This window comes from Cricetulus griseus, chromosome 2 (assembly GCF_003668045.3).
Source record: "Cricetulus griseus strain 17A/GY chromosome 2, alternate assembly CriGri-PICRH-1.0, whole genome shotgun sequence".
In the NCBI taxonomy this organism is placed as follows: domain Eukaryota; kingdom Metazoa; phylum Chordata; class Mammalia; order Rodentia; family Cricetidae; genus Cricetulus; species Cricetulus griseus.
In genome coordinates this window covers 83217281-83245074 of record NC_048595.1, presented here as the reverse complement: position 1 = coordinate 83245074, position 27794 = coordinate 83217281, and the positions used below count along the sequence as shown (strand labels likewise).

The window sequence follows — 27794 nt, the reverse complement described above, 5'->3', positions numbered from 1 at the left end:
GCCTCCTGGGTTCTGGGATTAAAGGAATGTGCCACCATGCCCAGCTTAAATTAGTTTCTAAAATTATAGAAACCGAAAAATTTTAAATTGTGAAGTATTCAAGCTGGGCAGTGGTGGTGTACACTTTTAGTCCTAGCACTCAGGAGGCAGAGGCAGGCAGAGCTCTTGAGTTGGAGGCTGGCCTGGTCTACAGAGTGAGTTCCAGGACAGCCAGAACTACACAGAGAAATCTGTCTCAAAAAAAGAAAATAAAATAATCAAGATAAAACACTTACATGCGCAAAACAAAGAATTAGAGAGTGAATACCTACCAAGGTATTCCATACAGAAGCTGGTTCACCTCTTCCTTATTTAATGCCTCCCTTCCCAGGGGAGACCACCACCACCCCTGTCCCACCAGTCTGCTGGCTTGATGACCAGACTTGCTTTGTTCTCCATCAGTTTTCCTGTCTGTTTATGAATACCTCAGAGGTTTCGTTTAGCATCCCTTTGAAGCTCCATCCCCGCTGGAGTGCATAGTCGATGCTTATTTCATTATCTTTCTACAGCCCCTTGCTTGAGGTCAGGGACTTGGGGGCCATGTGATAAAAATTCCCAAGGACAGGTGCTTTTGGGTGGTCAGCCAGAGTTTGGGTGTGCTTCCTGAGCTGGAATGCACAGGGTGGCAGGATGAGAAGTTTGAGTAGGAATGGGTTGCTGGGGAAACCAATGAGGTGAAGGAATCAGTCTCCTCAGCCTGGGACCTGAGGGCAGGAACCCACTTGTCCTTGAAGAGACTTGAGTGGCCAAATCTCTTGGCATAGGGCCCTTAAGATGCCTCCTGGGCCTGACAGCAGAGACCTCCTGTGAGGCTTACACAGGACAGAGGAAGGCTGGGAGGGCCTAGGAGTTTGGTGTGGGGGCGGGTACCAGGGGGAGGACTGCAAAGGCTGAACTTCCTGTAGAGAGAGCAGCTCTTTTGGTTAGGCCTGGCTGCGCAGGGCTGGAGCAGAGTCTTTCTGTTTCCACTGTGGGTGTGAGGGGTGCGTGGGGTCAGGGGTAGGGGGAGGGCAGGCAGTCTCTTCTTCTCCTTCTGCAAGAGAGTTCTCTGATCTGGTTTTGGCAAGCAGCCCTTTGCACTCCCACTCAGCGTGATTGGTTTTCAGCCCCTAGATCTCTGTAACCCTGCCCGGACACTCCTGCTGTCAGAAGAGCTGCTGCTGTATGAGGGGAGGAACAAGGCTTCCCAGGTAAGGTGTGCCCAGCCCAGCTGGCTTTCCTGCTGGACTTCCTTGCCTGTTCATTAGGCCCTTTGCTTTCTCTCTACAACCTCAGGGTTGGAACTCCTTCCAAAAGCCTTACCAAGTGGTTACCCAGATTTTGTTTGGCCACTAGTTACAATGGTCATCTTACTGTCTCTGAGAGTTGATCATTGATATGGTCCAAACATACCTCTAGTCCCTAAAGACATCTTATTGGTTATCCTGAGAGCCTCTAAGGAGGAGAAAGATGCTAACTTACCCCAGCTGAGAGAAGTACCTGAGAAGTTTTAAGTTACTGGCCAAAGAACATTGTTAGAAGGATATTGGAGTCTTTCTGTATGAACCCATCCCAGACCCTCTTCTGCGAGCTCAGTCTATTGATACCTCTCACAACCCACCACTTCCCCACCCTCCACTCTCCCACCCCCATCCCTACCCCAGCTCTAGCCCTGTCAGCAGGGGTCAGGGGGAGGGCTTGTGTCATTCTTCCTGGGAGCCAACCTATCTCTGGCTGAGAGAACCTCCCTCACCCACACAGTTGGCAAGGTCCCAGCTCAGTCCTGGGATGGAAACAGTTTAAGGGACATTGGAGCCCTGGGATCTGGCTCTGCTACCAGTAGGTCCTGGGGTGAGGGCAGAGTGCTTGCTGCAGCTCAGGCCCTGATGCAGAGCTGGCTGTGCTAGGATGCATGGCTGTTTGGATCTGTGGAAACATCAGGAAGCTTGGAGGCAGGAAGTCTAGACCTAGCTCTGTTCCTGGCTTCTGGTGACTTCTGCTTTCCCCCGTATCAGTCCTTCCATCTGAGTAATGGGTTTGTGCATGTCTGAGGCAGAGGGCAGGCTCTGAGGCTGACCCCTTTCAGCCTCCTTGTCCTAGGCACTCTAGGTGACTGGAGCTAACACAGGAAGTTGGCTTGGCTTTTGTTTTGTTTAAGCAAGCAAATCAGAACACCCATGTTCCGGATGAGTACTCTCTCTTCTATGAGAGACTGTGTGCTTGTTTCTCCTGTGCTGATGGTTCTGGTGATGATAAGCCCTTCACCATCTTATTGTGCATGACCCCAGGGCATAAGGTGCTGGAGCAGTCAATCATCAAAGATTGGCCTGGGACAGTAGCTCTGTGTTCGTTGTCTTAAGCCAAAGAAGGTCAGTGGATGCCAACTCTTCAAATATGGAAAGCAGAATGCAAACCTTACTAAGAAAGGTTACAGACAGCGAAAAATTGAGGGAAACTAAGCAAAACTCCTGAGAGCTTGTGTGTGTGCACACATGCGTGCATGTGTGTGTTCCAGGGAAGAGAAATCCATTGGTTTTCCTTCATTTAGCTTTTATGAAGCAATGGCAGAAACTCAAAGGAAGCTGATGTAGTCTCTGTTGAGGTGGGTTCATTCTCTGGGCTATCATGGGACTAGCCACTGGAGAGGCCACACACTCTATGCCTGTCCTCTTGGTCCGACCAGGTAGATGGGCCGTGCGCGGCTCATATGCTGCTGCCCAGTTATGGGTGGTTGAAGGCCTGCTCTGTTCATCTCTTTGACCTTGGCTCACTGAGTTCTTGGTCACTTGACTTGGCCAGCTATCCTTCAACATTGCAGGCAGCTCAAGGGCTGTTAGCTATGCTAAGCTTCTCTCATTTACAGGATCAGTTTGGGGGGTGGGGGGGAGGGGCTTTACCATGGCAGAGGGAGTTAACTCTATCCTAGCCACCAAGTCGTTTTTGGTTATCTCCTTGTCTATGGGGTGGTCCAGAGTATCTCCTAGAAGGAAGTTTCTTACTAGAAACCATCGAGGCTTACAATTTAGTCTGTCACAATCAGCTGCATTAGAATCAAGGATAGATGAAAAAGAACAATAGTGTCTCACATATATATTCTAAAGGGCTCCCGGAGCCAGCCGTCTGCCTTGACTGGCCCAGATCCCTGTCTCTCCTCTTATCTGGCCAGCTTGGTTATCTTACACCCAACTACAAGCCCTGACTGCCGATTTAACTCTTAACCTTCCTTGCAACCCCAGGCTCTGTGCTCACTGCAGCATATACAGGCACCCTCGTAGCCTTCACCACAGCCCTTTCCCCTTACTGCCTTCACAGAGCTTAGCTCCTGCACCACTGGGGTTGCTGACATCACTTCTGGACCTCTCTTTGGAGAGCTTTATTAGGGAGTTCAGCTAATCTACCTCCCACTTGCTCTGGTGGGATAGCAATTTCAATGGGAGGTGGATCTAGGTGGTGAGATGGAGAAGTTCTTTGGGGCTGGGTTTCGTGCATACATGTGTGTTACAGGTAAGGTGTACATGGTCAGAACTGGAGAGTTGTGACTGTCTATGTAGTATACCCTGAAGAAGCCAGGTAGGGATAGCAGCCACCTGGAATATACTCGTATGTCTGGTATACTCTTTTCTGTCTTGCTCACCATTAAATCCACAAACATTAAGCACTTACTGTAGATCCTCACTCCTCATGTATGTGACATGCATGATCCCATGCTACATACATGATCCCAACTAGCCCTGCAGCATCCTCACCCCAGGAGAGGAGAAGCACGATGAGGAAACTGAGGATTCCATGACATTAAGCCATGAGTCTCAAGGCTGGTAGGGAATGGAGCCTGGATTAGTACTTGGTTCTCTGGCTGGGTAACACTTTCCATGATCCCTCCTGCTTTTGGTATATTTGTTAAAGACAAAGGCAGGGAAGCCAAACTATAGTAACATTTCAATCCACCCCCTCCCCCTTGCATCTTTGGAGACTGAGAACTAAGATGGAAGGAGGTGGTTTGAGGACAAGAAAATTAAGTACATTCCTTCTCCTCAAAGTAGGATAGCAGTCACATAGAAGGGCTTTGGTACCATCTTGTGTTCCTCCAGCTGAAAATGGAAAGTAGCTAACCCGGGGCCTTGGGTAGCTTCTGAGAACTTTAGCACCCTTGAGCCCATGGGAGTCACGGATTCTAGTTACTTTTGTAACTAGAATACAACTATCTCCAGGGAATAACTTTTCCCAAAGTGGTTTCTGAATGAGCACGGCAGCCTCTCCACTCCACAGCAGTGGAGTCATTAACTGGATAATGCTAAGCAGTTGGGCACTCTGCCTTCCCTGGATGTATCCCCTACCCCCTAACATCTCTTCTGTGAGCAGGCTGAAGTTGAGGAGCAGCTCCAGTCCCACAGCGCAAACTCCTCTGCCCACTCCCGTCCAGAAGTCACAAACTTGCTGGTTGCACATTCAGATCAAACTGGCATTTTTGTGGTAGCCTTTTTGTTTGTTTGCTGTTTTTGTTTTTTCAAGACAAGCTTTCTCTGTGTAGCCCTGACTGTCCCAGAACTTGCTTTGTAGACCAGGCTGGCCTTGAACTCAATCTGCTTGTCTCTGCCTCCCAATTAATGGCATGTGGCACAGCATCAGGTTTGTGGTGGCCTCTTACACACACACACAAGAGTTCTGGTCACTGAAGATTCAACCAGGCCTTCCCTAGGTTCCAGGAATACTATGAGGCCCAAGATGCCACACCCTCACTCTCACACTGACTCATCAGGATTACCATTAACTAAAGCACCAAGGTATTGTCTATTGACCCAGCCTCATGGCTTGGTTCCCAGGAGAAGGCTTTGGTTAGGGCCACTTGGAAGAAGTTACCCTCCAAGTTGTAAGGATTCTGTGACTAAGTCTTGAAACTCTGGAAATGCGTGTGTCCTAGAAGCATATGAGAGGGAGACGCTGAAGGTCTCGGGGTCAGTGGTGGAAGGCAGCAGGTAATGACTGTGGAGATGGGGTTTGCTATGGGCTCCTGCCCATTGGATGCTGGGGAACAGGACTCTCATGCTTTGCTCTGGCATGCTTGCCATCAGCCTTGCCTCCAGTCCTGTGCCAGCCCTGACCTTTGCCTGACCGACCTTTGGGAGAAATTTTCTCTCATGCCTTAATCACTTCCTGTCTAGACCATATTCTCAGCTCTGGGAACCAGGCTGGGACAGAGGCCTAGGGTTTTTCACACCTTGTTGTGGCCCCTCCCACAGACTTCCTCTTCCAACCTTTATTCTGCCAGCTTGCCTATGTATCTGGAGGCAACAGCCAGACCTTCCCTGATTGGGGGACATGTTTCGTGGGAACATGAGGGTTTGTCTAGAGCAACAGCTCCTTGACTTTGCAGACCCCTCCTAAGACAATCCATTACTGTACTTCTCCTGAGCACTCCTTCCCGACTGAATGTGCTGTCCCCTCTGCTGCAGGCACAATACCACCTCTCTGTCTTCTAATGAGAACATTCGGGACAGGCAGACCTGACCCCTGGCTGTGTGGCTATGGGGAAGTCACTTAACCTGTCTGAGCTGTAAAGGGCACTGGTATTGTTTAAGGAGGACTTAGTAAGGCAAGTGTAGGTACTCAGCAACTGGGATGGTGTATGGAGACTGGGCTGGGCAAGGTTCACTATTAAGATCCCTGATAGCTAAGAATTCTAGAGCTTTTGTGTTTGGGACCTCTTGGAATGAGATAGCCTACTTAAGGACATTCCCGAATTGTCTCTGTGGTGCTAATTTCTTCCAGCTTCTATGTTTGTATGATGCTCAAGATGGCAGGTGGGCCATCTTACTTATATATGTATCTATATACATGTATGTACACACACATACACACGTATGTATGTATGTATGTATGTATGTATGTACGTATATATATATAGAGACAAGCTTTCACCACATAGCCCAGGTTAGCTTAGAGCTCATGGTGTACCCTGGGATATCGTGTAACTCTCTTGCTTAGCTACCAGACTGTCAGGATTGTACATGTATATAACCATGACCGGCTTTTATTTTTTTTTCAATTACAGAGGCGCCTCTGAGAACATCCTTACATGTTCATGTTTATATATCCTTGTACTTCTGTAGCAGAGTCTCAGAGGTGGGACTATGGGATCATCTTTAACAGCTTGCTAGCTAAACGTCAGCATGCTGGCTTTTTAAGCATGGTTAACAAATCACATACTCACTGTGCCCTTCAGGATGTGCCAAGCCCTTCAGGCTGGTTCTCTTTGCTTTAGAAGAGATGGCATGTCAGGTTTGGCCCCTCAAAGAGAAGCTCCCATAATAATTCTTTATTGTTGTTACTATATAATCTGAAATAGGACTGTATGACTTTAAGGAAAGGCTATTGTAGGGCTGACAAAGGAAAGGACAGTGTAAACCTTAGTGGGCATAAAGAACCAAGTGTTTTTTTTTTTTTAGCATAAAAATATGCTGAGCATATCTGTCAGTTTACCTATAATGTCTAAAAATAGCCTTTGTTTTTGGAGCATAGAGGAGATTAGTGGTTATGTACAAGCCTGTAACAGAACGTAAGTAACCGCTGTTTTCTTGAACCGATTTCTCATTGGTACACTTCAAAAATATCTGCAAGAAATTTGTTAATATTACTTTGTGATGCTTCCCTTCACATTACAGAGGGCTTGTAAAACAAAACAAAACAAAACAAAACAAAGCAAACAAACAAAAAAACCCACCACCACCAACAACAAAAAAATGCTTGAAGGAGTCAGGTGTGGGGTGAGGTCTGGGGACACTCCAGAGCCTGAACAAGGCAGGCCTCTGTCATTGGCAGGGTCACACTTGGGAGTTCCTTCTGGTTCTGCCTGACATGGCATGGGTGTGTTTCCTGGACCTCCAGTGGACCTTGTGGCTCCCTGCCTCCTGGGGGACAGCAAAGCAGACAGTTGTGTTTGTTCTTCCCCTGAACAGGTGACACTGTTTGCCTACTCAGACCTGCTGCTCTTCACGAAGGAGGACGAGCCAGGCCGCTGTGACGTCCTGAGAAATCCCCTCTACCTCCAGAGTGTGAAGCTACAGGAGGGTAAGAAGAGCCTGACCGCCCCAGGGGCAGCATGATGGCCAGCTAGGGACTTTCTAGAAACTTGGCTGCTGGTTTCAGTGGGGCCCTTGAGAATGTGCTGTCATGATTGCTTGGGGCTGGCGGATTTCCAGATGTCACACCCTAGGCTGGCTAGATTTGCACTATACCTTGATCTCTGCAGGAGGTTTCTTTCCTAGGGAATCCAAGGAGAAGGGTAGGGAGAGCTTTGGCCTCCAAGACCTGTGTTCAGGCCCCTCGATTTTGGTGTGGCCTTGGGGAAGATACTTAACTTCTCTGAGCCCATTTCCTCTCTGTAAAGCAGGGTGATAATAGCACTTCAGAAGCTTTTGGGGTTAAGTTAGGTCGTTTATGTAAAGGGCCTTGCTCCAAGCAGGTTCCCAACAGAGGCTTCTTGAAAGTTATCTGTGGACACTCCTTTTTTAGCCGGCTGTGTGGGCCTGGTCAGAGCCTTAGGAAGCTGGAGCATGCCTGAACATCAGCAGCAAACTGGGAATTTCTAACCCAAAAGTTTCCATGGCTCCCTGGCCCACGGGGGACCAGGGAACGGAAAGCCAGCTGGGAGTATCTGTCCAGCCACAGGCTTTGGCGCCTGAGGTCTCAGCCGAAAGGGGTTCGGTTTCCTCTCACAGATTATGCAAACAACAACAGACCTGTGTGAGCTCCGGGCAGCAGGGGCACAGGGAGGAAAATATTAGCCTCGAAAGAATTCTGTTTTGGCGGGTTTTGCTCCAGAACTTCCTGACTGCTCGCAAAGCCATCCTGTGTGCTTAGTGCCCTGGCCTCCTTGAGAACTGGCCTCCCCATGGGAAGTCCTTCACAGCCCTCCCTCTCTAGCTCAGTCCTGCTCAAGGACTAGGGTGGCTACTGAAGGAGAGCAAAGGAGGCCACTAAGGGGAGAGCAAGACATCACCTTAGGGCCAGCCGATGAGGCAGTGGGAAGAGCAGGCCTCTCAGTTTCTTGGGCACTGGCTCTGGTACTCCAGATGGCTCCTCTCTGCCCTCCAGTGAGGCTGCACTTGGCTTCTTACTACTCTCCCACCTTCTCCTGTGCTCATACGCTTACACACATGCTGCTTCCCATAGTCAGCCTGGCTTCCCTGCCCTGCCCTCAGCTCAGCTGCGCTGGGACCTGCTTATACTGAAGGAGCACCCAGCAGAGCAATGCTCAGTACCATGTACTAGGTGCACAAGGGCCTGAACCCTGACTGCTGCATACACTGAAGGTCCAGGGCCACAAGCCCAAAACTCTCACTGGCTCACTCTCTAGGAGTGGGGGTGCCCTGCTTAGAATCCATATCTGAATATCCCCAATTTCCATGAGCCACCACTGACTTCCTGCCAGCTCTAAGGTGAGAGGACTAGAAGCACCCACAGATGGAACCCACAGGGCTCCTGGGGGAAAGTTGGCCAGTATTCATATCACCCTGCACCCTGTTGGGGTGTAGAGTCTGGGGGCTAACTGGGTTTACCCTCCTGGAGCCCCAGGGACTGGATTTGATGTTTGAGGGATTTAGACGCACTCTCCTCTACCAGGCAATGATGGGTGGGAAGAGCCAAGGGGTGCAGAGGAGCTCTCCAGAGACTGAGCTGCATGCAGATGTGGCCTGGGGCTGAGGCCATGTCTGCCTGTAGATGATGGGACAGCTGCGTGAAAGCTAAGGGTGGGTGACCCAGGCAGCTCCATCTCAGACAAGGTGATCATGGACACGAGAGCCTATGGGGTTGGCATGGGAGCTGTGTTCCTGTACTGGATTTCCTGGGTAGACCACAGGCCTGAGAGGGCTTGAGAGTAACCTCTGGAAAGCTTGGAGCTGCTGGGATGGAAGGAAAAAGGCTAATGGGCAGGAGCACTCAAAGTACATGGTCCAGGGCTTGGATTTCTTTCCAGACACCAAACGGAGCCTTTGTACACCCCGCCTCCACTCCTGTTTTCCACGTACTACCGAAGTCCAGTGCCCCCTTCTGCAGCTGCCAGAGTCACAGCTGTGGGGCCCAAAGTTCCGAGGCTGGTGCCATTTCCCGGCCCCTCCCACATGCCCCAAAGAGGCTCACTACTGCAGCAAGCCAGGCTTTTAAGAGTCATTTGGGGGTTAGCTGGAGTGTCTGGTGGCAGAATGGTCTTTAACTAGACTCCTAGGTTTCTTCTTGCCTTCAAGTCAGTATGTATGCATTATGTATGTATTTCAATTTCAGTGGTCAAAAAGTTGTTAAGGAATGAAGGCATCCAGCCTGGCAGTCAGTGCTGTTCCCTGGCAGGCAGAATCCAGCCTATCCCTGGGACCAAGGACTCCCTTGTGACTTGTTATCTAGGGCCTGGCTCTGCTTCTCAACCATATTCCTAGGACTTAGTAGGGAGCATGGCATACATTAGGTGACCAATGGATGCTTTTTTTTTTGTAAACAACAAATGGCTAAGAGGAGACCACAGTGCTGCCTTAGTTTGGCAGCTGGGGTATCTCCTCCCACAGAGCTCCAGACTCAAGGTCACTCCTATGGTGACTGCCTCCTTCTGTCAGCTTCTTCCAGGGTTCATCAGGATTGAATGATGATGCGATGGGAACAGGGGGAGAGCTGATGCTAACAATTGGAACATCTCCGGTCAGCCGGGGCCCATTGTGGTCTCTTCCTGCCGCTGCTGCCCGCTAGTTTTGCTACTCTTTGTGTTTCTGCCTCCCTGGCAGCCAGCATCACGCCCACTGTGTGTCTTTCTGGCCTTGCCTGTTCTTAGACATGACCTGGAAATGTCTTTTTGACTCATGGGCTCTCCAGGCACATTGGTGAGCCAGGATCCCAGCCTGGAAACTCAGCTGCCTCAGCCCCAGCTGCTGGAATGCTTGCTTGATATTTTCTAAGCTCCATGTCCACCTTGGTTCTGGCCACTGCAGTTAGAGCTGTGGAAGATGGCCTCTCCACTCGGAGCTCTTAGCCAGCTGGAATCACAGACGTATGATATAGGATTAGGAATCAAGGCTTTGTGGATTCAGATCTCAGCTCTGCCACTTAATGTCTATGAAGTTTGCTGTCCCTCCCTGACCCTGCCTTTGTATGTGGAGAATGTAGACAAGAACTCTCTTGGCTAGCCTCCACTAGTGGAGAAGGTTTGGTGACTCTTAAACCATAAGTAAGATATTCTCTGGGTAAATGCTAGATAGGCAGACATTGGCTGGGAAGTCTTCTCCGGCCTCCACCTAGCCCACGATTAGGGAACCTCCTGCATGGTCTATGCATTACATGGTGAGAAGGAAGGCCCTCTCTGGAACTAATGAATTCCAAAATGGCAGAGGCAGGAAGTGTGGTTCAAAGAAAACCCTCAATGTCTTGGTGCCCCTCTCTTCCAGCAGGGCAGAGGTTCTCTCTGCAGACACTCCTCCTGGACAACCTCGGCTCCCTCAGTTTGTTGTGCTTTTATGAGGCTCTGAATCATGCTAGGCTCTGCTCCCCTGCCATCCTACTGTCACACTGCTGCCAGCACAAGACTGTGATGTGGAACAGATGCCAAGGAGAGTTTGCAGTAATGCAGTGATGCTGGAAGGGGCGGGGCTGGTGTCAAAGCACACAGAAATTGTCATTCATCAATGGTTCCTGACATAGGGACTAACTGACAATGTGTTTCTCCAACCTCAGCACCCATGTCCCCAAGTCTCTCATTTCTTAGCTTTTCTCTGTACCTCTAGAGCCTCCTCTCCCCTTATTGCCTGCTCCCCAAACCCAGGTTTTTATTACTTTCTTACTTGGATTATAGTGACTCTCGGTTAGACTACGGTTTGCTAGGAAATGTTTCAGTATGTTTTTTTTAAGCAAAAGACATTCCTCTCCTTGTCTCCATCTCACCAACACAAAGAATCCTTAGAGGCATTGGGATCTATTTTCTTAAACACTACAGATTTCTGAGGCAGGGCTGTCTCCCTCTTCAGCCTGTCTCCAGGTGGGGAGAAGTAGAAAGATTTAGTCCAAGTTCAGAGTAGACCTCCATTTACTTATGGGATATTTTGTCCTGGCTCTGCCTGGCAGCTCCTGCACCTTGGAGCGTGTCCACTCTCTTGTTTGAGGAGGTCTGGTCTCCTCTAGTCCTCCTGCATTTTTGGAGCTTGGCTTGATATACAATCTGACTTTACCTTGTAGTCTTCTCTTCATGACAGAACCTGTTTAGTTTGATAGTTCCTTTGCCTTAAGTATGCTTTGAAGGGGTCCTACTGGAACTTGGCATTTGACGGGCATTCTGTGCTGTGGTTGAGTGTGAGCCATAGAACTGGGTTACACTGCTTGGCCGGGTAACTTTACCCCCTGGGTCCTCTATTCTCACATGAGCCTAGGATGCCAGGAACCCTGCCTCCTGGTTGTCAGGAGTGAATACAAGAGCAAGTACTCTCCCACAGCTACCCTTAGCCCTTGAGCTGACTGGTGAAAGCGTCTGGGGCAGCAGTTGGCTCAAATCCCGATGGTACTCCAGGGTCCCTGACACTTTAAGTGCTTGCTGTTACATGTGTTGGGGAGTTGCTTTCTTCAAAAATTGACACCCTGCTTGGGAAGGCCAACAGCTGGAAGTGCAGGGAGTTCCCAGCCCTTCCAGGCCTGTGTCCAGATGAGTGCTTCATGGAGAGCGTGGCCAAGTCCTGAGGAGAGGCTGAAGTGAGCAGACAGGGTGTTCATTCTTTTCTGTGCTCACTCGAACATCCCCATCTCCATACCCATGCCCCCACACCCCCAGCTGTCCTTACCTCCCAGCTGTCCCCACTTCCCAGAGTTCCCTTCCTTTCCATCTGGAGTTCTCCCAGTTAGACTCTTCCCAAGAAGGGAAGGGAACAGCCCACTGTCCCTCCCTGTTCTTTCCAGTTTTCTAACTGGTTGAGTTTGTATTCCTAGACCAGCAGTGACACCCTTAGAGAGTGTGGCCATGTTGAAAAGCTGTTTCCCAGGATGCATAGAGATGGAATTGAAGACTGTCCCTTCTTGATCCATGCTTCCCTTAGTGAGGAACAAGGCCCGCTTAAGAATCAAATGGCTCCTTAATGAATTTCAAAATAGCAAAGGCAGTAGAGGGTTTAAGGCAGAGGTTCTCAACCTGTGAGTCTCAGCCTCCTTGGGGTTCAATAGCCCTTTTGCAGGAATCACATATCAGATATCCTACATATCAGATATTTACATTATGATTCCTCCAGTAGCAAAATTAGTTATAAAGTAGCAATGAAAATTTATGGTTGGGGGTCACCACAACACAAAGGATGCTCTGCTCCCCACGCCTGCCTTCTCCTTCCTCTTGTTCAGGAAGGCACCACATACAGCCTCCTGGGTGACATAGCTGACTGTGCCCAGTGAGGCTTTGACTGTGTAGCCAATTCTAAAGTGAGTCTTCCTTTCTGTTCCCTTCAAAGGTTCTTCAGAAGACTTGAAATTCTGCGTGCTGTACCTGGCAGAGGTGAGTCCCTCTCTCCGATTTGGAGGAGAGTAGAGCGTGACCTGGTACTTCAGGAAAGAGGTGGGATAAGGCTTGTAGTTGGCCTCCATATAATCTTGCAATGAGCCAAGACAAAGTCAGGAACAGTTTCTTGCTCTGTAGAACATAGCCAGCCTAGTTACCTCTGTGTGAAAGGGCAACTAAACAGATGGTACCTGGGATGGCCCCTGAGATACCCTGCTTGGGACCTCGGGTGTCCCTGCACCTGTAGGCGTCCTGAGGGCGTGGCCCGACAGCTGCACACTGCCCTGTTTATTTATTTACTTGCCCTTCTCTTGGAGATGGCCCAGCTCCCACGCCCACCTCATTCACCCTCTTTTTCCAGGAAGTACCACCCACCCCTCCTATAAAGGCTTGTCAGTGTTTCAAAGGCCTTAAGTAATTCCCTTTACCTGGGCCAGACAGCACACACTAAAGCAAACACCACATATCCGTATTTGGCTCAGAGTGATGCCCATGAGAGGGACTGACACTCTTGATCTCTGACTGGAAGATTGTGTAGTCTTAGACAGTTGTACCTTTTCAGGAGCAAAACCAAGCAAACAGCTTTTATGCTTCATGTGGTTTGATAGGTAAAGCAGGGCTTTAACCAGAGAGGTCCTTGGTGATGAAAAATCTGAGGGCCGCAAGGTCATCCAAATTCTCTTCAGTTTTCAGCGTAATTTTCTGTTCCCAGCCTTGTTCTGCTGACACATAGCATCTGCCAAAGCAAGGCCTGTCCCTGACCTCTGCTGCCTTGTGTCTTGCCATCTGTCCCGGGAACCTTTCTATATGGATAGGGAGCAACCATCTGAGAGGAATATACCTTTCTGAGAAGAAAAGGTGCCATTTAGGGATTGAAAAGAATTCCTTTAGTTCCTCGCTAAGATAAGAGGGTTACATCTTTGAACAGACCCCAGGGACAACTGAGAATTTCACTTGAGAGTTGCCAAGAGGCAATAGAAGGTGTCATAGTAGAACTGGGGACTTGGTAGCCTGAAAGTAGAGCTTCAGACAGTGGAGATTCTCCCCTGTGTCAGCCACAGCCCAGCCCAGGCACAGGGTGGCTGGTAAAATCCCTACAGCACTGAAGAGTGTTAGGTTCCACAAAGCCAAGTGAGTGAAGTATAGACAGGAGATATACTGTGACAGGGCTGTGCCCATTGTCCCCTCTGGCTTCCCATATGTTCCATCAGCTTCTAAAATGAGGCTCTGGGTTCTCTAACAGCAAGAGAGCTTCCTGTCAGACTGGTGTTTTGCTTTCCTAGAGAAAAGTGTTTCTGCTCACTGCATCTGAGATCTCCTTTCTAGTTCTCTAAAGATTGGCTATTGATCTGAGGCCTTGAATTTCTGGAAAGCAACAGGTGACTGGACCCTGAGGGACCAGGAGAGTACAGCTCTTAGGCAGCTGGGAACTGGGAGCCTCTCACCTTAATGGTTCTGCTACTAATGAGGAGCTAGCCTGTGGTGCAGGGAGGACCACACTGCTTGCTTGCTCAAAGTCCTGAGCATTCTTGGCACAGGTGGTATTGGGCCCCATGGAGATCCCAAACAAATCTTAGTTAGAATTTCTACTGAATAGTTTATTCTCTGTTGCTTGATGTCCAAGTGGCACCCAAAGAAGAAACCTGGAGAGGATTTGAGGTTTTGAGAGGGGTTTTCTCCTTCTGTATTAAGAAAGCCACAACTGTCCTATGGGACAACACTTGGTCCTGGGTTATCCTAAGCAGTCTTTTGTTTTTGTCTCTCTTTCTTTTTTTCCTCCTTTTTGTGATACAGGCTTTCTCTGTGCAGCCCTGGCTGTCCTAGAACTCACTCTGTAGACCAGGGTGTCCTTGAATTTAGAGATCTGCCTGCTGCCTTGTATCTTGTAACTCTGTCTCCCAAGTGCTGGGATTAAAATTGTGTGCCACCACTCCTGGTCTGCTCTAAATAGTCTTAATCCCAAGGACAGATGCAGCCCACAGCTGGCTTTCACAGCATGGGACACATTGTTTGGAAACTGTTTTCTCTCTCCGTTGTAATATGAAGAAGCTACTTTTGGAAATGAGGAGGTCCTGCCATTTCTTGAGTGATCTGGGGCAGGTTACATACTCCTGACATAGGCAGTGAGGTTGTCCTTGCAGGACTGTAATGTTAAAATGAGATTCAATAAGACAATACATCTAAAACACTTAGCCCAGAGCCCGGCACTCAGCATGCTTGGCGAGTGGCAGCTAAGTAGTAATTAGATCAGAGAAGGAGGAGGGGCTTTTCATGTTCATTTACCCTCCATTATAGGTTTCACAAATGATTCACCCATCTTTTAAAAGGACAGCTAGGTGGACTGTCTCACTTCCCAAGTAACACACCTACACAGTTAGTTATACAGGCCTGGCAAGATCACAAGTTCTGGAGTCTGTCAGGATCTTCTTAAGATTTGGCTTCTCAGAACCTTAGTCTTCTCATCCAAAACAATGGTGACAGCAGGGTCTTTCTTGCCTACCTGCCTCCTCGGTCATCATGAGAGAATGAGATGGAACATGCTTGTCATGGCAAATAAACAGGCTTCAATTACTGCTGAAGCTGTTTGGGTTTTTACAAAGATAAAATCAGTTCAGAGCAAGGAGGTTAGGGAAGATGGGAGTTTTAAAGAGGCCAAGAGGAGCTGGGAGACTGGTTGGATTTGAGGTCACAGTTAAGTACAGAGGTCCCCTACCTACTGCTGTGGGATAAGGTTTATGCAACCGAAAAGCCTGTTTTTGGTCATGCACTGCACAGTCAGGAGGCAGTGCCTTTGAGGGGACAGCCAAAAGGCAATGCCTTTGAGGGGACAGCATGAGGATTCCTTTAAGGTGGCTTACAGCCTTGACCCTGGCATCTGATTTTGAAGCCACTGAGTAGGTCAGAATTGAAACCAACTAATTGGGTCATTTGGAGCACACACGGAATTATGACAGATGGTTCACATGTGGGGCCAGCTGGGCAGGCAATGAAGACTCACAGTTTGGACAGATTTGGGCAGGTAGGGATTTAGCCTCTCTTCAGGGAGCTGGCTCTCTGTCTTGGCTAAGCCAGTCTTCAAAACTCAGCCTCCTTCCAAAACTGTTTGTCCATCTAAGACAGCCCCACCTGGGGTAAGGACCTGGGTGCTGAGGAGGTCTTCTAAGTTCTCCAGCATTGCAGCAGGTTTTGTTTCAAGCTGTCAGATGCAGTCCTGGCCTTTGCTGCTGAGACTGACAGTAAGGTCACCGTCCTGAATCCAGGACACCACTCTTGGAGTCTCTGGGCTCAGTTGCTGGCTGCAGTGACTTACTGAATCTATGTAATCGTTGGATTGGCCTGGTGCCTGTGTCAGATCAGAACACTAAGAAGTTTTTCTCAAGGATGTCAGTAAAATAGAATGACTTCAGCTGTTCCCTCACAGGGTTGTTGGAAGAAATATCAAGGTATGGCTGGTGAAGAGGTTGGTGCTGTGGAAATCAATTCAGGATTAGGAGCAGGGACGCTGGCTGCTCCCAAGACGCTTTCCCATGCCTTTGTAGGGAGAGACTTGCCATGCCAGAGTAGTAAGCTGCTGTAGAAAAAGCTGCTAGAGACCACCACAGCTAGAGAGCCCTCTGGTCTACATACAGTTCCTTCTGATGGCACGACACTCCTGTTGCCTTCAGACTTCGAGACAGAGCAGTCCTGCCAGCAAGGGGTGTAGAAGCCTCACCAGGAGGTAACATCTTCCAGAGCTTGGAGATGAAATCACAGCAGGTGGCTCTCCCTGGCTCAATATTTCTCTGATTCATTGGCTTCGAGACTCAGAAAACCCTTGGCCATTTGGAACCTTGGTTTTCCCCCTCCGAAAAGGGGAATAACAATCCACGCCCCATCTGGGCATGGCAGTACATGTCTGTAGTTCAGAGGTAGCAGAAGGATCACGTGTTTCTGGGCAGCCTGGACTGCACAGTGAGTTCTAGAATAGCCTGAGCTAAAGGATCTTGAGATCCTATCTAAAAAATCCAGGGATGGGAGTAGAGTACTTGCCTAGCATGTGCATGAGCTTGGGTTTAATTCCCGAACCACAGAAATAAAATAAGAATAAAGAACCCACACCTTCTCTGCTTCTTGAAATTGCCCAGGTCCAGATGAGATCACAGATGACAGACTAGTATAAAGTCAATAAATTAGACGGTGAACAGTCAGAAACCCATATGGTGAGGTAAGAGCAGGCCTAGGAGGCTCAGGCTGGGCTGTGTTTGTTGAGAGGTGGCCTTTCTAAGCTGGAAAGGACCTTCTTGGTCCCTCCCACCAGGGGAACACCATAAGATGGGAAGCGGAAGGCCTACTGCTCAATGGGCTTCCCCCTGGGGAATTCAAGGCTTGTTTGGCCCACAGCAGGTAGGAGAGGTCTGGAAGCGGAGGGACCCGTCTTTAAGTGCAAGCGTGGGCTTGCCACAGCTCATCCTCTCAGCTCCCTCTCCCTCCCTCGTGCTTTTAGGAAGAAAGCTTCTCAGTACTTTGCAGCATGAGAGGATGGCAAGCACTCCAGGGACATAGGATGGGAGGTGTTCCTGCCCTGAAGGTTGGATGCTGAGAAATAACAGTACTGACTGCTCAGGTCTATGGAAGTCCTTATTGCTTCATGGCTCTCGGGTGGGGGCCATGCCACCATTTTACAGAAAGCTTCTGAATTTCCAGAGGTTGGCAGCTGGGAAGTAACAAAGCTAGCATTCAAACCAGGTCTGAAAAATGGAGAGACTGGGCCGATGCATGGTCCTTCTCTCCCAGCTCAACACTCTTGGTTCCTTGGTTAAGTATTATCACTAGTGGGGTGAAGAAGAACTTGTCATCTTCTGATCCCAGTGTCTAGTGGGGGGTAGGGGTGTGGACAACAAATCTCTGAAGACCCTACACTCTCGGACCTACCCCACCTTGCCCCGCCCCCCATCAGGGGTTGACTGTCTGGTACTATATCAAAGCTTCCATGGGTCTGTTGTCATCATGGAAGTTCTTCCAGGCAGCTAGAGTTTACCAAGGCCAATGATTACCTGGCACTGTGCTAGGCCCAAATGAAGAGAGCCTTCTAGGTGTTTGTCATCAGCAAGATTCAAATGACAGCCAGATTAACATTGCACAGCAGCTGATGAGACACCCAGCTAAGGTGCTGGGTAGTGTTAAAGGGCCCCGTGACTGCCCATCCTACACTTTCTGAAGGGATTCCAGTTCTGTTGTTATATTCATCCAACTAACGTTGGCCTGTGATCTGAAGAAGGTGCCATGAGAGAAGGGTGTTCTGTGGTGTGTGTGTGTCCATGGAGCACCAGCTCAAGTGCTTGGTCCTTTGGCTTCCCCATGTGATCCCCAGCTGCTGCCTTGTGCTGCCTGCTCCAAGGGTGACCTCACCCTCTGGCCTGTAGCTCTCCACAGGCTTCCACTGTATAGAGAGCCACTGCCTCCCCCACTCCCGCTACTCAAACTGTAGCCTCGTGGCTCCCAAATGGCATTTCCCAGGTCCTCTAACTACCTCAGTGTCACCGGGGATTGGTGTGCATTTGTTGTTCTTAGCCGACACTCCCATCTCTGATGTAGCCTCGCCCTCTGGAGCCTAGGGGATGGGCTTGGGCCCTGGAGCCCCTTGAGTCAGGGAGCAGCCCTGACCACCCATTCCTTTCTCTGTTCTCCCTGACGTCAGAAGGCAGAGTGTTTGTTCACTTTGGAGGCTCACTCACAGGAGCAGAAGAAGAGGGTGTGCTGGTGCCTGTCAGAGAACATCGCCAAGCAGCAACAGCTGGCCTCATCGCCCCCGGAGAGGAAGGTAAGAACTCCGCCAGTGGCTGCAGCCCTGCCTGCCATCTTTCCCTCTGCCTTTAAGCCTTGGATCTGAGCTGGAAGTTATCCTGAGCTTAGTCCCTGAACTGGGGCAGTGGGCTTGGCAAAGGTCTGTATTTGAATATCTCTCCTTGGGTTTTCTATGGGCCTGTATAATGGGTTTGACATTGCTTGCAGAAGGAACAACAGCCAAATTGAGCTCTACTCTTCGGTTTGCTGGCAAGGTTTTACTGCCCTTCTGCTGTTGGATAGGCTGCACCCAGGGGCAGCACACTGCTGTTAACACTAGCCTGAGACAGACATAATTGAGGGGATGTTTGTGGTAGAACACCATAGTTTGATGCTTGCCAGAGCCAGGTGGCACTGACTTTGGGTTGCTGAGGCCTAGGGCTGGCCAGCTGGAACATCCGGGAGATTAATGATGACCAGTGAAGGCTGAGCTGGACCATTACAGCTCTGTGCCTGGAGAATAGAGGAGATGGGAGTGGGATAACAGCCGTCTCCTGTGATACTCAAATGTCTGCCTTAAGGTCCAGCTGTTTGCCCACTGTGAGTCATTTAGGAGTCTTTTCTTATTATAAGTGCTGGCCATTTGGAATTTGGGGTGGTAGCTCTGTCAGCTCTGGGGAAGAGGAAATGAGAGGGGCTGGAAGCTTGCTAACCTGTGGGCCCTGTTGGCTGTTTGATATGTTCGGGCTACCAAGCCACATGCCCTGGCTTTCAGAGGGGGCAGTAAGTGTGTGGGAGAGGTGCTGGCAGCCCCTCCGTTCAGTGGTGGACAGCTGTTCTCCAGCAAACTATCAAGGCGGGCGAGGATCGGAGAACTGCACCATCCTAGACTTTGAAATGTGTTTTTAGGGGGAGAGACTGAGTCAAACACTGTTGCTGATGGCCAGTGTAACTGTGGATGAGCCCCCTTGTTGACCCATGCTTTGATGGCTCCCTCAGAGGGGCCAGTGGTTCCTCCTTTAAGGATTGCTGTGGGCATTAAATGGGAGAGGATATGCAGTTCATGGTGTAGCACCAAGTATGTAGCAGGTGTTCATTCAACAAACACTAAGTGGAGCACACTCTTCCTCCAACCCCATTTCAGGTGGCACTGGCTGGTCCCCATCATCACAATCCTCCATCACTATGACTATAAATTGTCTTACTCCCATGGATCTGCACGGGCTGCAGTCAGCGTACAGGCCACTTCCCCTTCAGTGGTACAACCCTCAGGTCACCCAAGGCCAGCACTCAGGCTACTGTTTCCTTTTCCAAAGGCTTTCTTCCTCTCACCTGGGGGAAGAATGCACTGTGCTTTGGCTGCAGAATTTGCTGGCTCTGGAGAGCCACAGCCTCTCAATACCTTGGAAACTCTCCAATGCGGGCTCACCTGGGAATGTGGGAATACCTAAAAGGCAGGCTGTTTCAGAGAGCCTCTGGGCCCTGCACAGTGATGGGCTTGGTTGGCTGACCCTGAAAGGGTTCCAGCCCCTGACTCACCCCTAATATGTGGGTGTCCCAGAGAGTCAACAGTCTGGACACCTCATTACACCAGCTCTGTAAGTGTGTTCTTAGAGGAGCAGTTGTAGGGGTTGCAAAAGAGGGTGGAGGAAAGCCTGGTAGCTAGAACAGCTTTGGAGGTGTATTGTGTGGCTGAGACCAAGGCCCTGCCAAGACTTAAACATCTCCACTCTCCTGGGGAGATAGTTACTGCACCACGTGGCTTTTGTGAGGCAGACCCCCACCCCCAGGGTGTGTGTTTTGCTGCTCAACCCTATCCAGCCACACCTCCACCTTAAGGAATTTTAACAACGAGTTTCATGAGTCACTTGCAGAGTGCTTCTTGAAAGAGGTTCTGGTAAATCTGATCCTCTCCAGCCCTCTCAGTCCAGGCAAGCTTCAGCAACTCTAATGACTGGGCCCATCTCTCTTCCACCTGTACTTAGCCTCAGGGTGACTGCAAACATCCTTCCCAAAGGATGGCCTTCCCCAGGCTGGCCATGAAGGTTATACTCCACCAGAGGGAGGAGCAAGAAAGCCAAGCAGGTCTGGGAAGCTGGCTCTTGCTTCCAGGCATGAAGGTTGTGCTGGACCAGTGCTGGGGTGCCATGCCTTTCCCCTTCTGTTCTCTTTGTGAACACTCTGCCTCCTGTGGAAGTGAGGACACTGTGCCTAGGCAGCCTGCCCCATTCCAGGGCCCCTACAGGGAAAGAAGGGCTCATAGAGCAACCGTCAAACTCACCCCTACCCCTTCCTACCCCGGCCTTTGCTCCTTTCCATCGTGGTGCTCACCCTTTAGAATGTAAAGCTCTTCTCCAGTCACACACAGTGATAGGTACAACTTGTCCTGAGAAGGACTGGTGATGCTCATTGTGAGGACACACGGGGAACGGAGAAGGTGAGTGTAAAGAGCAGCAGGAAAGTGTGTGGCACTACCTGCTGCACAACCCTATGGCAACCACTCCCAGCAGTCGGAAGTCACCTGCTTGGTCCTTTCTGCTTTGTGATCCTGAGAGGCCACCTCTCTTAGGAAAATGCACTCTGGAGAGTTCTTTCTCTTTCACAACTTTGTGTGGGAAGGGGAGGAGAATATCTGTGGCTGGCGTGGCAATGTAGAGGTCCTAGTACAGTGTGTGTGTGTGTGTGTGTGTGTGTGTGTGTGTCTGTCTGTCTGTCTGTCTGTCTGTCTGTCTGTCTGTCTGTGTCTTTGTGTGTAGGTCAGAGGTCTATGCCAGGTGTCTTCTTCAGTTGCTTTTCACCTTAGTTTTAGAGATAGCATCTCTCACTGAAACTGGGGTTCACTGATTCTGCTAGGCTGGTTGGACAGGAGCTCCAAGGATCTTCTTGTTTCAGCCTCACCTCCACTAGGATTACAGGAGTACACCGCCATGCCTGGCTTCTTATATGGTTGCTGGGTTCTCAAACTCAAATCCTATGCTTGTGCAACAAGCATATTGCCATCTTCTCCAGCCTCTACTTTCAGCATTTTGAGACAGGGTTACCTGTAGCCTAGACTGGCCTCAAACTCCATGTGTAACTGAGGATGACCTTGAACTTTGGATCCCTCCTGCTTCAACCTCCCAAGTGCTAGGATTATGCATGTGTACCACTATACCCAGTTTATACAGCTCTGGGAATTGAACCTAGGACTTTCTGCACGACAAGGACATATTTTGTCAACTGAGTTCCATCCCCAGCCCTCAAGATGTTCTTTCTCTTCTTGGGAATAAATGATCTGCCTCCTTTCACCTCCCTGCCTCCTGTCCTGTCCCAGCTTCTCTCTCCTGCTCAGACTCATGCTTCAGCTTTAGAACTCTGCCCCTCTCTTGCTTCATTACGTCTCCCTGGAGGGCATCGTCCTTTCTTCTGCCTTTGATAACATGGACCAGGCTCCCTCTGCCATACTCCTAGCACTACTGTGATGCTTCTCATTAGGTGTGCTCAGAGCTGGTCCATGCTGTGGCCAGTGAGGCTTAAAGCCCTCAGGGTCTGGCTGATCTATACAGTTTTGATTATTTGATCAAATGCACATGATGGATGTGTCTTCTGTGTCTGGCATTGCTTTAGATTCTTTGGGATCACAGATATGAATGGCACCTCATCTGAGTCCTTATAGACTTCTAATTGGAAAGGGATGATGTGGTTACTGGAGTGATGATCCAAGCATTGTAAGCCATGCCTGTAGATCTGAGAGTTGTCCATGGGGGTCCCGACTGTCCATTCATGGTCAGCAGTGTACCTCCCACTGGTCACCCATGCAGGTTCTTCTGGGCTGGGCTCCAGAACCTTCTGAAAAGAGTAGGCTTATTTCAGTCTTCAGGGCCTGAGGGTGAGAAGGGTACATGGATCAACCCTGTTCTCAGGTGCATCCTGGGCTCTATGAAGGGATATATCATATTCTCTCCTTAGGGATCACAGGCTGGTGATGGAGACAGACATGGCAACAGATAGTTAAAAGTGATTGCACAGACATGTGAGCTTGGAGGAACCACTTATCCTCCCTGAAAAGATTTCTCATCAACAAAGTGGATCGGGTAGCCAGGGTTATTGTGGGGTTCAATCTGGGGTTGTGTAGGGCTCTGCAGCATGCAGGAGGTCCCCAGTGAACCACCCACTGTGATGCTCATCATTGTCTATTAGTGTGACTGCATAGGACAATTTATTGTTATCCTTGTTTATTGAGGTTGACACTGATCCTCAAGCTCATGCCACAACTGTTTTTTTTCTCTCTCTCTCCCTCATAGCTACCTGCCAGATTCTAGAGCCCTGGCAGGGAAACTGAGGCCTCTTGAGCTTCTCTGGCAATGAGCCTTCCAGATGTGACACTGAGGTGTGTATCACCTTGCCGTCTCCTCTGGGATGGCTAGAGATGGGTCTCAGAGATGCCAGGAACTGTCTGAGTGCCTTAGAAAGAAGCACAGGCAGGTTGTGGAGTCAGGCAGTCCTGATCAGAGTGGACAGCGAGCTAATTCCAGTTCTGTCTGGTTCCACAGAAACTTCACCCTTACGGCTCTCTCCAGCAGGAGATGGGGCCAGTCACCTCCATCAATGCCACCCAGGATAGAAGCTTTACCTCATCAGGACAGACTCTGATTGGCTGAGCAAGCCCAAGGGCGGGACTATACTTCTGGCAACTTAACCCTTTGGGGGCTTCCCCTACCACACAGTAACCTCATCTCAACTGGACCCAAAACAGAAGACCAAGATGGTGGGCCTAGGGGCATCTGGAGGGAGTGGTCCCAAGGGTGTGTGTGGACTGGCAACAGGAGGAACAGTGGTGTGAGAGACTCTGTGGGCTTGTGCAGAGTGGTACCCAGAAGTCCTGGATGGAGAAGATTCTGAAGCAAGCTCCCTTCAAGTCAAGCAGAAGGAGGCTGAATGGCACCTGTGCACCTTCCTGGGCACAGCAGGAAAGAGGGAGAGGTCACTCTAATGGAGGACAATGCCTGTGACCCATTCCTGCCAGAAGATATCTCACCTTCTCACTCCTGTTTCATCTGGACACATTTACTTCTCAGTGGATATTGGGGGCTATCTCCTTTGTGCTAGTGTCTGTGCTAGGGGATACTGTCCATCAAGATTATAGCCCTCCCAGTCCCGATAGGGAGAGAACATTAAATAAATCAACACCAATCTATGATCACACACTGGGAGAGTCTGTACAGAACCATCACAGATGTCTTCAGAGAGGGCATTGTCTCTAGTTGTTATATGTGAGGGATGATGCAGAAAGACATAGCTTGTAAGCTGTGTGAGCTGAGGCCTATGGGATGGAAAGGAGCCAGCCAGCCAAAGACTTTGGAGAGGGCGTTCCAGGCAGTGGAAACAGCACAGGAAGGGATGAGAAAGGAGGGAGCATGGTGTGTTGTGGACTAGAGGGAGGCTAGTATGGCTGCACCTTTGTGAGGAGGAAGATGGAGCCAGGCCACACTACTTGGGCCATACATGGTAATTGTTTGTTGATTCCTACATAAAGTAGGGAGCCATGGAAGGCTTTTGGGGAAGGGTGTCATAGACCCCTCAAGTGCGTGTCTACAAGATAAGATTGCAGCTAAGAAGGGCTCAGTGGGTATGAGGCTGGTTAGGGCTCCCTTCAGGCCTCCAAGTTAGGGATAATGGTGACTTGTTCTAGAAGGTGCTGGGATAGTAGGTATTGGAATGCTATGCTCTGGGATAAGGAGGGATGATTTTTCTCACCCCCACCTGCCCTCATACTCCACTGAGTCTTGCTGTCTCAGTGATGTGAGGTTTGAGGCCTCTCTCATAAAAAGTACCCTTCTGGTCAGTCTAGACCTAGGGCCAGTGCTGAGCTTTTGGGAATGTCCATGCCACTGTAACAGTGAAGCTTCATTTTTCCCAAGGTGGGAGAATTCATAGTTGCCCTGTCCTCAGGCTCCATAGAGATCATCTATGTTAGTACTAACTCTCATTTTGAGGGGTATAGAAGAAAGCCAGGGTCTTACACTTGGAGAACTGCCTTTTCCCTCTTCCTTCCTTCTTTCCTTCCTTCCTTCCTTCCTTCCTTCCTTCCTTCCTTCCTTCCTTCCTTCCTTCCTTCCCTCCCTCCCTCCCTCCTTCCTTCCTTCTTCTTTCCTCTCTTCCTCCTCCTCCTCCTCCTCCTCCTCCTCCTCCTCCTCTTTCTCCTCCTCCTTCTCCTCCTACTCCTTCACTTTCTATGGGACTTCTAAGGGCCAGGGTCTAGGAACCAGGGCTAGATGTTGCTCAGCAACTTTCACAGAGACAAAGCAAAAGGTAGCTTGTCCAGGGCCAGTGATGGGAGCTGGGATGGGCAGCTCAAACACCCTTCCCTAACTGCAGAGATCTAGCGGGACAGAATCCCAAGGCTGTAGTTAGAGGGACATAGGCTACAGGCTATTTGCACATCTAGCTACTGGGGACTCAGAGACAGAGAGCTGCAGTGATGGCCAAGGCCAGAGAAGCCTCTGACCTTAGTCATGTAGGTTCTTAGGGAAGATTCTTGTGCTCTTATGAGTTTGCTAAACTGCCAGGGCCACCTGAACCCTTAAACAGTGACCCCTTATTTTCTGTTTCTCTTCCTTCTAACATAGGAAAAAATGGGACCATGTTGAATCATCCGTCTAATGGGAAATGGGGTCAATCTGCAGGTGTCAGGCTAATGCCAAGCCCAGTGTGGAAAGATGCTGCTTGGCCTGGTACAGGGATATGTAGCACCACGCTGCCAGCCAGTGATCAGCCTGCAGGGTCTGTGCAGACAGCAAATGACACTTTGATTTCATTTGACTCTCTTACATAATGACCTCAAGGGGACCATGAGGCACAGGAGAATTGCCAGTCTGGGAAATCAACAATCTTGTCTCTCCTGGGTCTGGGGACCTACCTCCATCCATCAGCTAGGTACAGAAGACAAGAAAGAGCTCCTGGCTCAGAAAAATGGAGTATCTGAACATAATACCCATCCTCAGGGAAGGGCTGTTCTCCCTGATAAGCCTCCAAGTAGGGCAGATTCTCCCATCAAGCTCCCAGGCCTGCTGGCTGATGGAGAAGAGAACAGGCACTCCTGGCAGGTCCTGGGCTAGCTTGCTCAGTGACTTTGGTGAACCACACCACCATGACTGTCTTGCCTCATGAGTCAATGCGACAATTAATGTCGTGTCACGGGCCCTGAGAAGATGAAATATGACCTGATGGCCACTGCTCTTCAGTCCATCCCAGCTGTTCAAGAAAATGAACAAGCTCTTGACACTGCCTCTGAGAGTCATAATCACGGGAAACATGGCTAAGCTCCTCCTTGCCATATAAATCACACTAAGAAGCACACAATGACCTCTTTCCTGATGGGCCAATTATCTTGGGTGGTATCTTTGGTCCCAGAGCTGGGAGGATGGGAGCACAACTGCTTTATTGTTGTAAGGCCATCTGTGAGATTTGAATACAAAGTGCCCCTTTTAGTCTCCTATGTGTTCTTGCATCCCATTTCTGTGTCTTGGGCTCTGAGTCTTTTGAAGCTCATCTCTCCATATAAGCTGTCATGTCTGAGTCTTTTGGCCCTTTAGGAGCTGTAACCACATGCATCTTTTGGGGATGGTGATACTTATTTGTATATGTATTATTGTTGTTGTTGTTGTTATTGTTATAATATTAATTTCCCCTCTAACTTTTGCCATCAAAGCCCTTACTAATCGTAACCAATTCCGAGGCACCAAAAAGGTTCTCCAAAGTAGAGGCATAGGCAGGTTTGCCACGTGGATGCATACCTACAGTGAGAACCCCACAGTGAGCATGGAGTTTGGAGGTATGAGTGGGGTCCCTAGCTTTGTCTCCCGTAAACAGACTCATTTTGAGAATGGAAAAGCGAAAGGTTGTGAGCAGTTAAATGATCTAATCTATGTCAGGTAGCTGGTGAGAGACCTAGTCATTTGTCCTTTGAGGAGGCAAAGATGTTATGAAGGACAGAATAAAAAAGGTCATTTGTGAGCTTCAGGGAGAGGCAGGAGGCAGTCATGGATGTCTCCGACATCTTGTCCCATTCTTCTGACGAAGAGTGCTTTTGGGGCCAATTAAATGAGACACATTATTTTGCCACCCAGTAGAGCATTACTTCCCCTAAATGGTAGCCCAGGCTAAAAATCAAATCTATTTCCACAGGACTTGGCAAAGGCAGAACTAAGCTCCTAAAACAGGCCGTCAAGAGGCTCTGGAGTTCTGGTGATGCCCCTTTCCCTTCAAAGTCTGGCTTTCAACAGGGCCATTGGTCACCATCTTGGGACTTGGCAGTAAAGGAATGATGCCAGAGGCAGGGAGGGGTAGCTTACTTAGACTCCAGCCTGCTAGTGTGAGCATCAGTGCACAAGGTAGGAGTCTTTAGCCCAGGCCCAGTGGAGGGCAGGAGAGGGCCTGTCTCTGCCAGAATCTGTGCCTGGGTTTTGCTAATCCGATGGATGGTTTAAGATGTCAGCCCTAAGTAGCTGGGAATCAAAGGGATCAAATTTCAGCCTCCCTGCTCCCCCTCCAACCCCCTCTCCCTGCAGTGCATTCTTTTCTCGAGCTCCACTGTTTTCCAGGCTGCCTCCAGCCCTCCAGCCCTCCAGCCCTCCAGCCCTCCCTCCCACTGCTGGGCTGGCCAGGCTGCCTTCTCCACTGTCTTGCTCTCCAGGTAGCCATCTTTCTTTTTCTTCTTCAGCTCTTAAAGAACAGAGAAGACCCTGCCTCTATGCCCTATCTTACCTTTCTTTTTCTTCCAATCTAGTCTCTTAGCCCTTACTAAATCTTTGGTTCAAGTGTAGAACGCATGGTAGTGCTAGATGACCTGCTGGAGCACTCACTGTGAGCCAGGCATGGCATCCAATGCCTGACCTTCCTTGTCTCTTTTGATCCTCACTGGAGCCTGTTGTGGTCTGTTACCCTCTTGAGAACCGACTCCTGCTCTACTCAGTTTATAGATGAAGATCCTGGGTCTTAGAAAAGTTAAACCTGCTTGATATCACACAGCTAATGTGGACAGTCCTGCTCACAGGATCCACCACAGTTATTTGCTTCTACTGTTTTCTTGCAACCTTCCAGTTGGGAAGGACTTGCAGGGCTGGGCAGTCACAGTCTTGTCTAAAGGCTATCCCGTGGTCTTTAGCGTAAAGCCTGGGCCACCCCCTGACTCTCCAGGTTCTCCTGGCTACATGGGTGGGAATGTCCTTTCCTCCCAAAAGAACTTGTGCCTTTCCATGGTCAGGCTGTTCCTTGACACTGTTGTCTACCTTCAATGTCCCTGATGGATGGATGGCTGCAGTCGCGGGGAGACCATCATGACTTAGCACCTCTTTTAAGATACTTTCTGAGGCATGCCTCAGGGTGCTACCCGGCCCATGCTGTGCTTGCCAGAGGAGTGTGTTCATCCTTAGCATGGCACGAGATAGTTCTCCCTCACTTGCAAGCCTGCAAGCTCCTTGGGAGCAATGGAGGCCATAGCTTAGTTCATCCCATAGTAGATGCTCAG

General features: G+C 49.7%; 1 protein-coding gene across 9 annotated transcripts in view; it reads left to right on the top strand.

The window, feature by feature from the left end:
* Rgs3 (regulator of G protein signaling 3) overlaps positions 1–27794 on the top strand; it is a 118869-nt gene that overhangs the window by 47375 nt on the left and 43700 nt on the right. For 6 of the 9 annotated variants that reach the window (XM_035439857.1, XM_035439858.1, XM_035439856.1 and 3 more), the window contains 4 exons: positions 1146–1229; positions 6972–7083; positions 12477–12520; positions 18201–18323. In XM_035439857.1, the coding sequence (XP_035295748.1) occupies positions 1146–1229; positions 6972–7083; positions 12477–12520; positions 18201–18323 (363 nt within the window). Of the gene's footprint in view, positions 1–1145; positions 1230–6971; positions 7084–12476; positions 12521–18200; positions 18324–22818; positions 23440–27794 lie in introns of those variants that run through there. The other 3 variants (XM_035439859.1, XM_027400308.2, XM_027400309.2) reach the window with 1 other exon arrangement.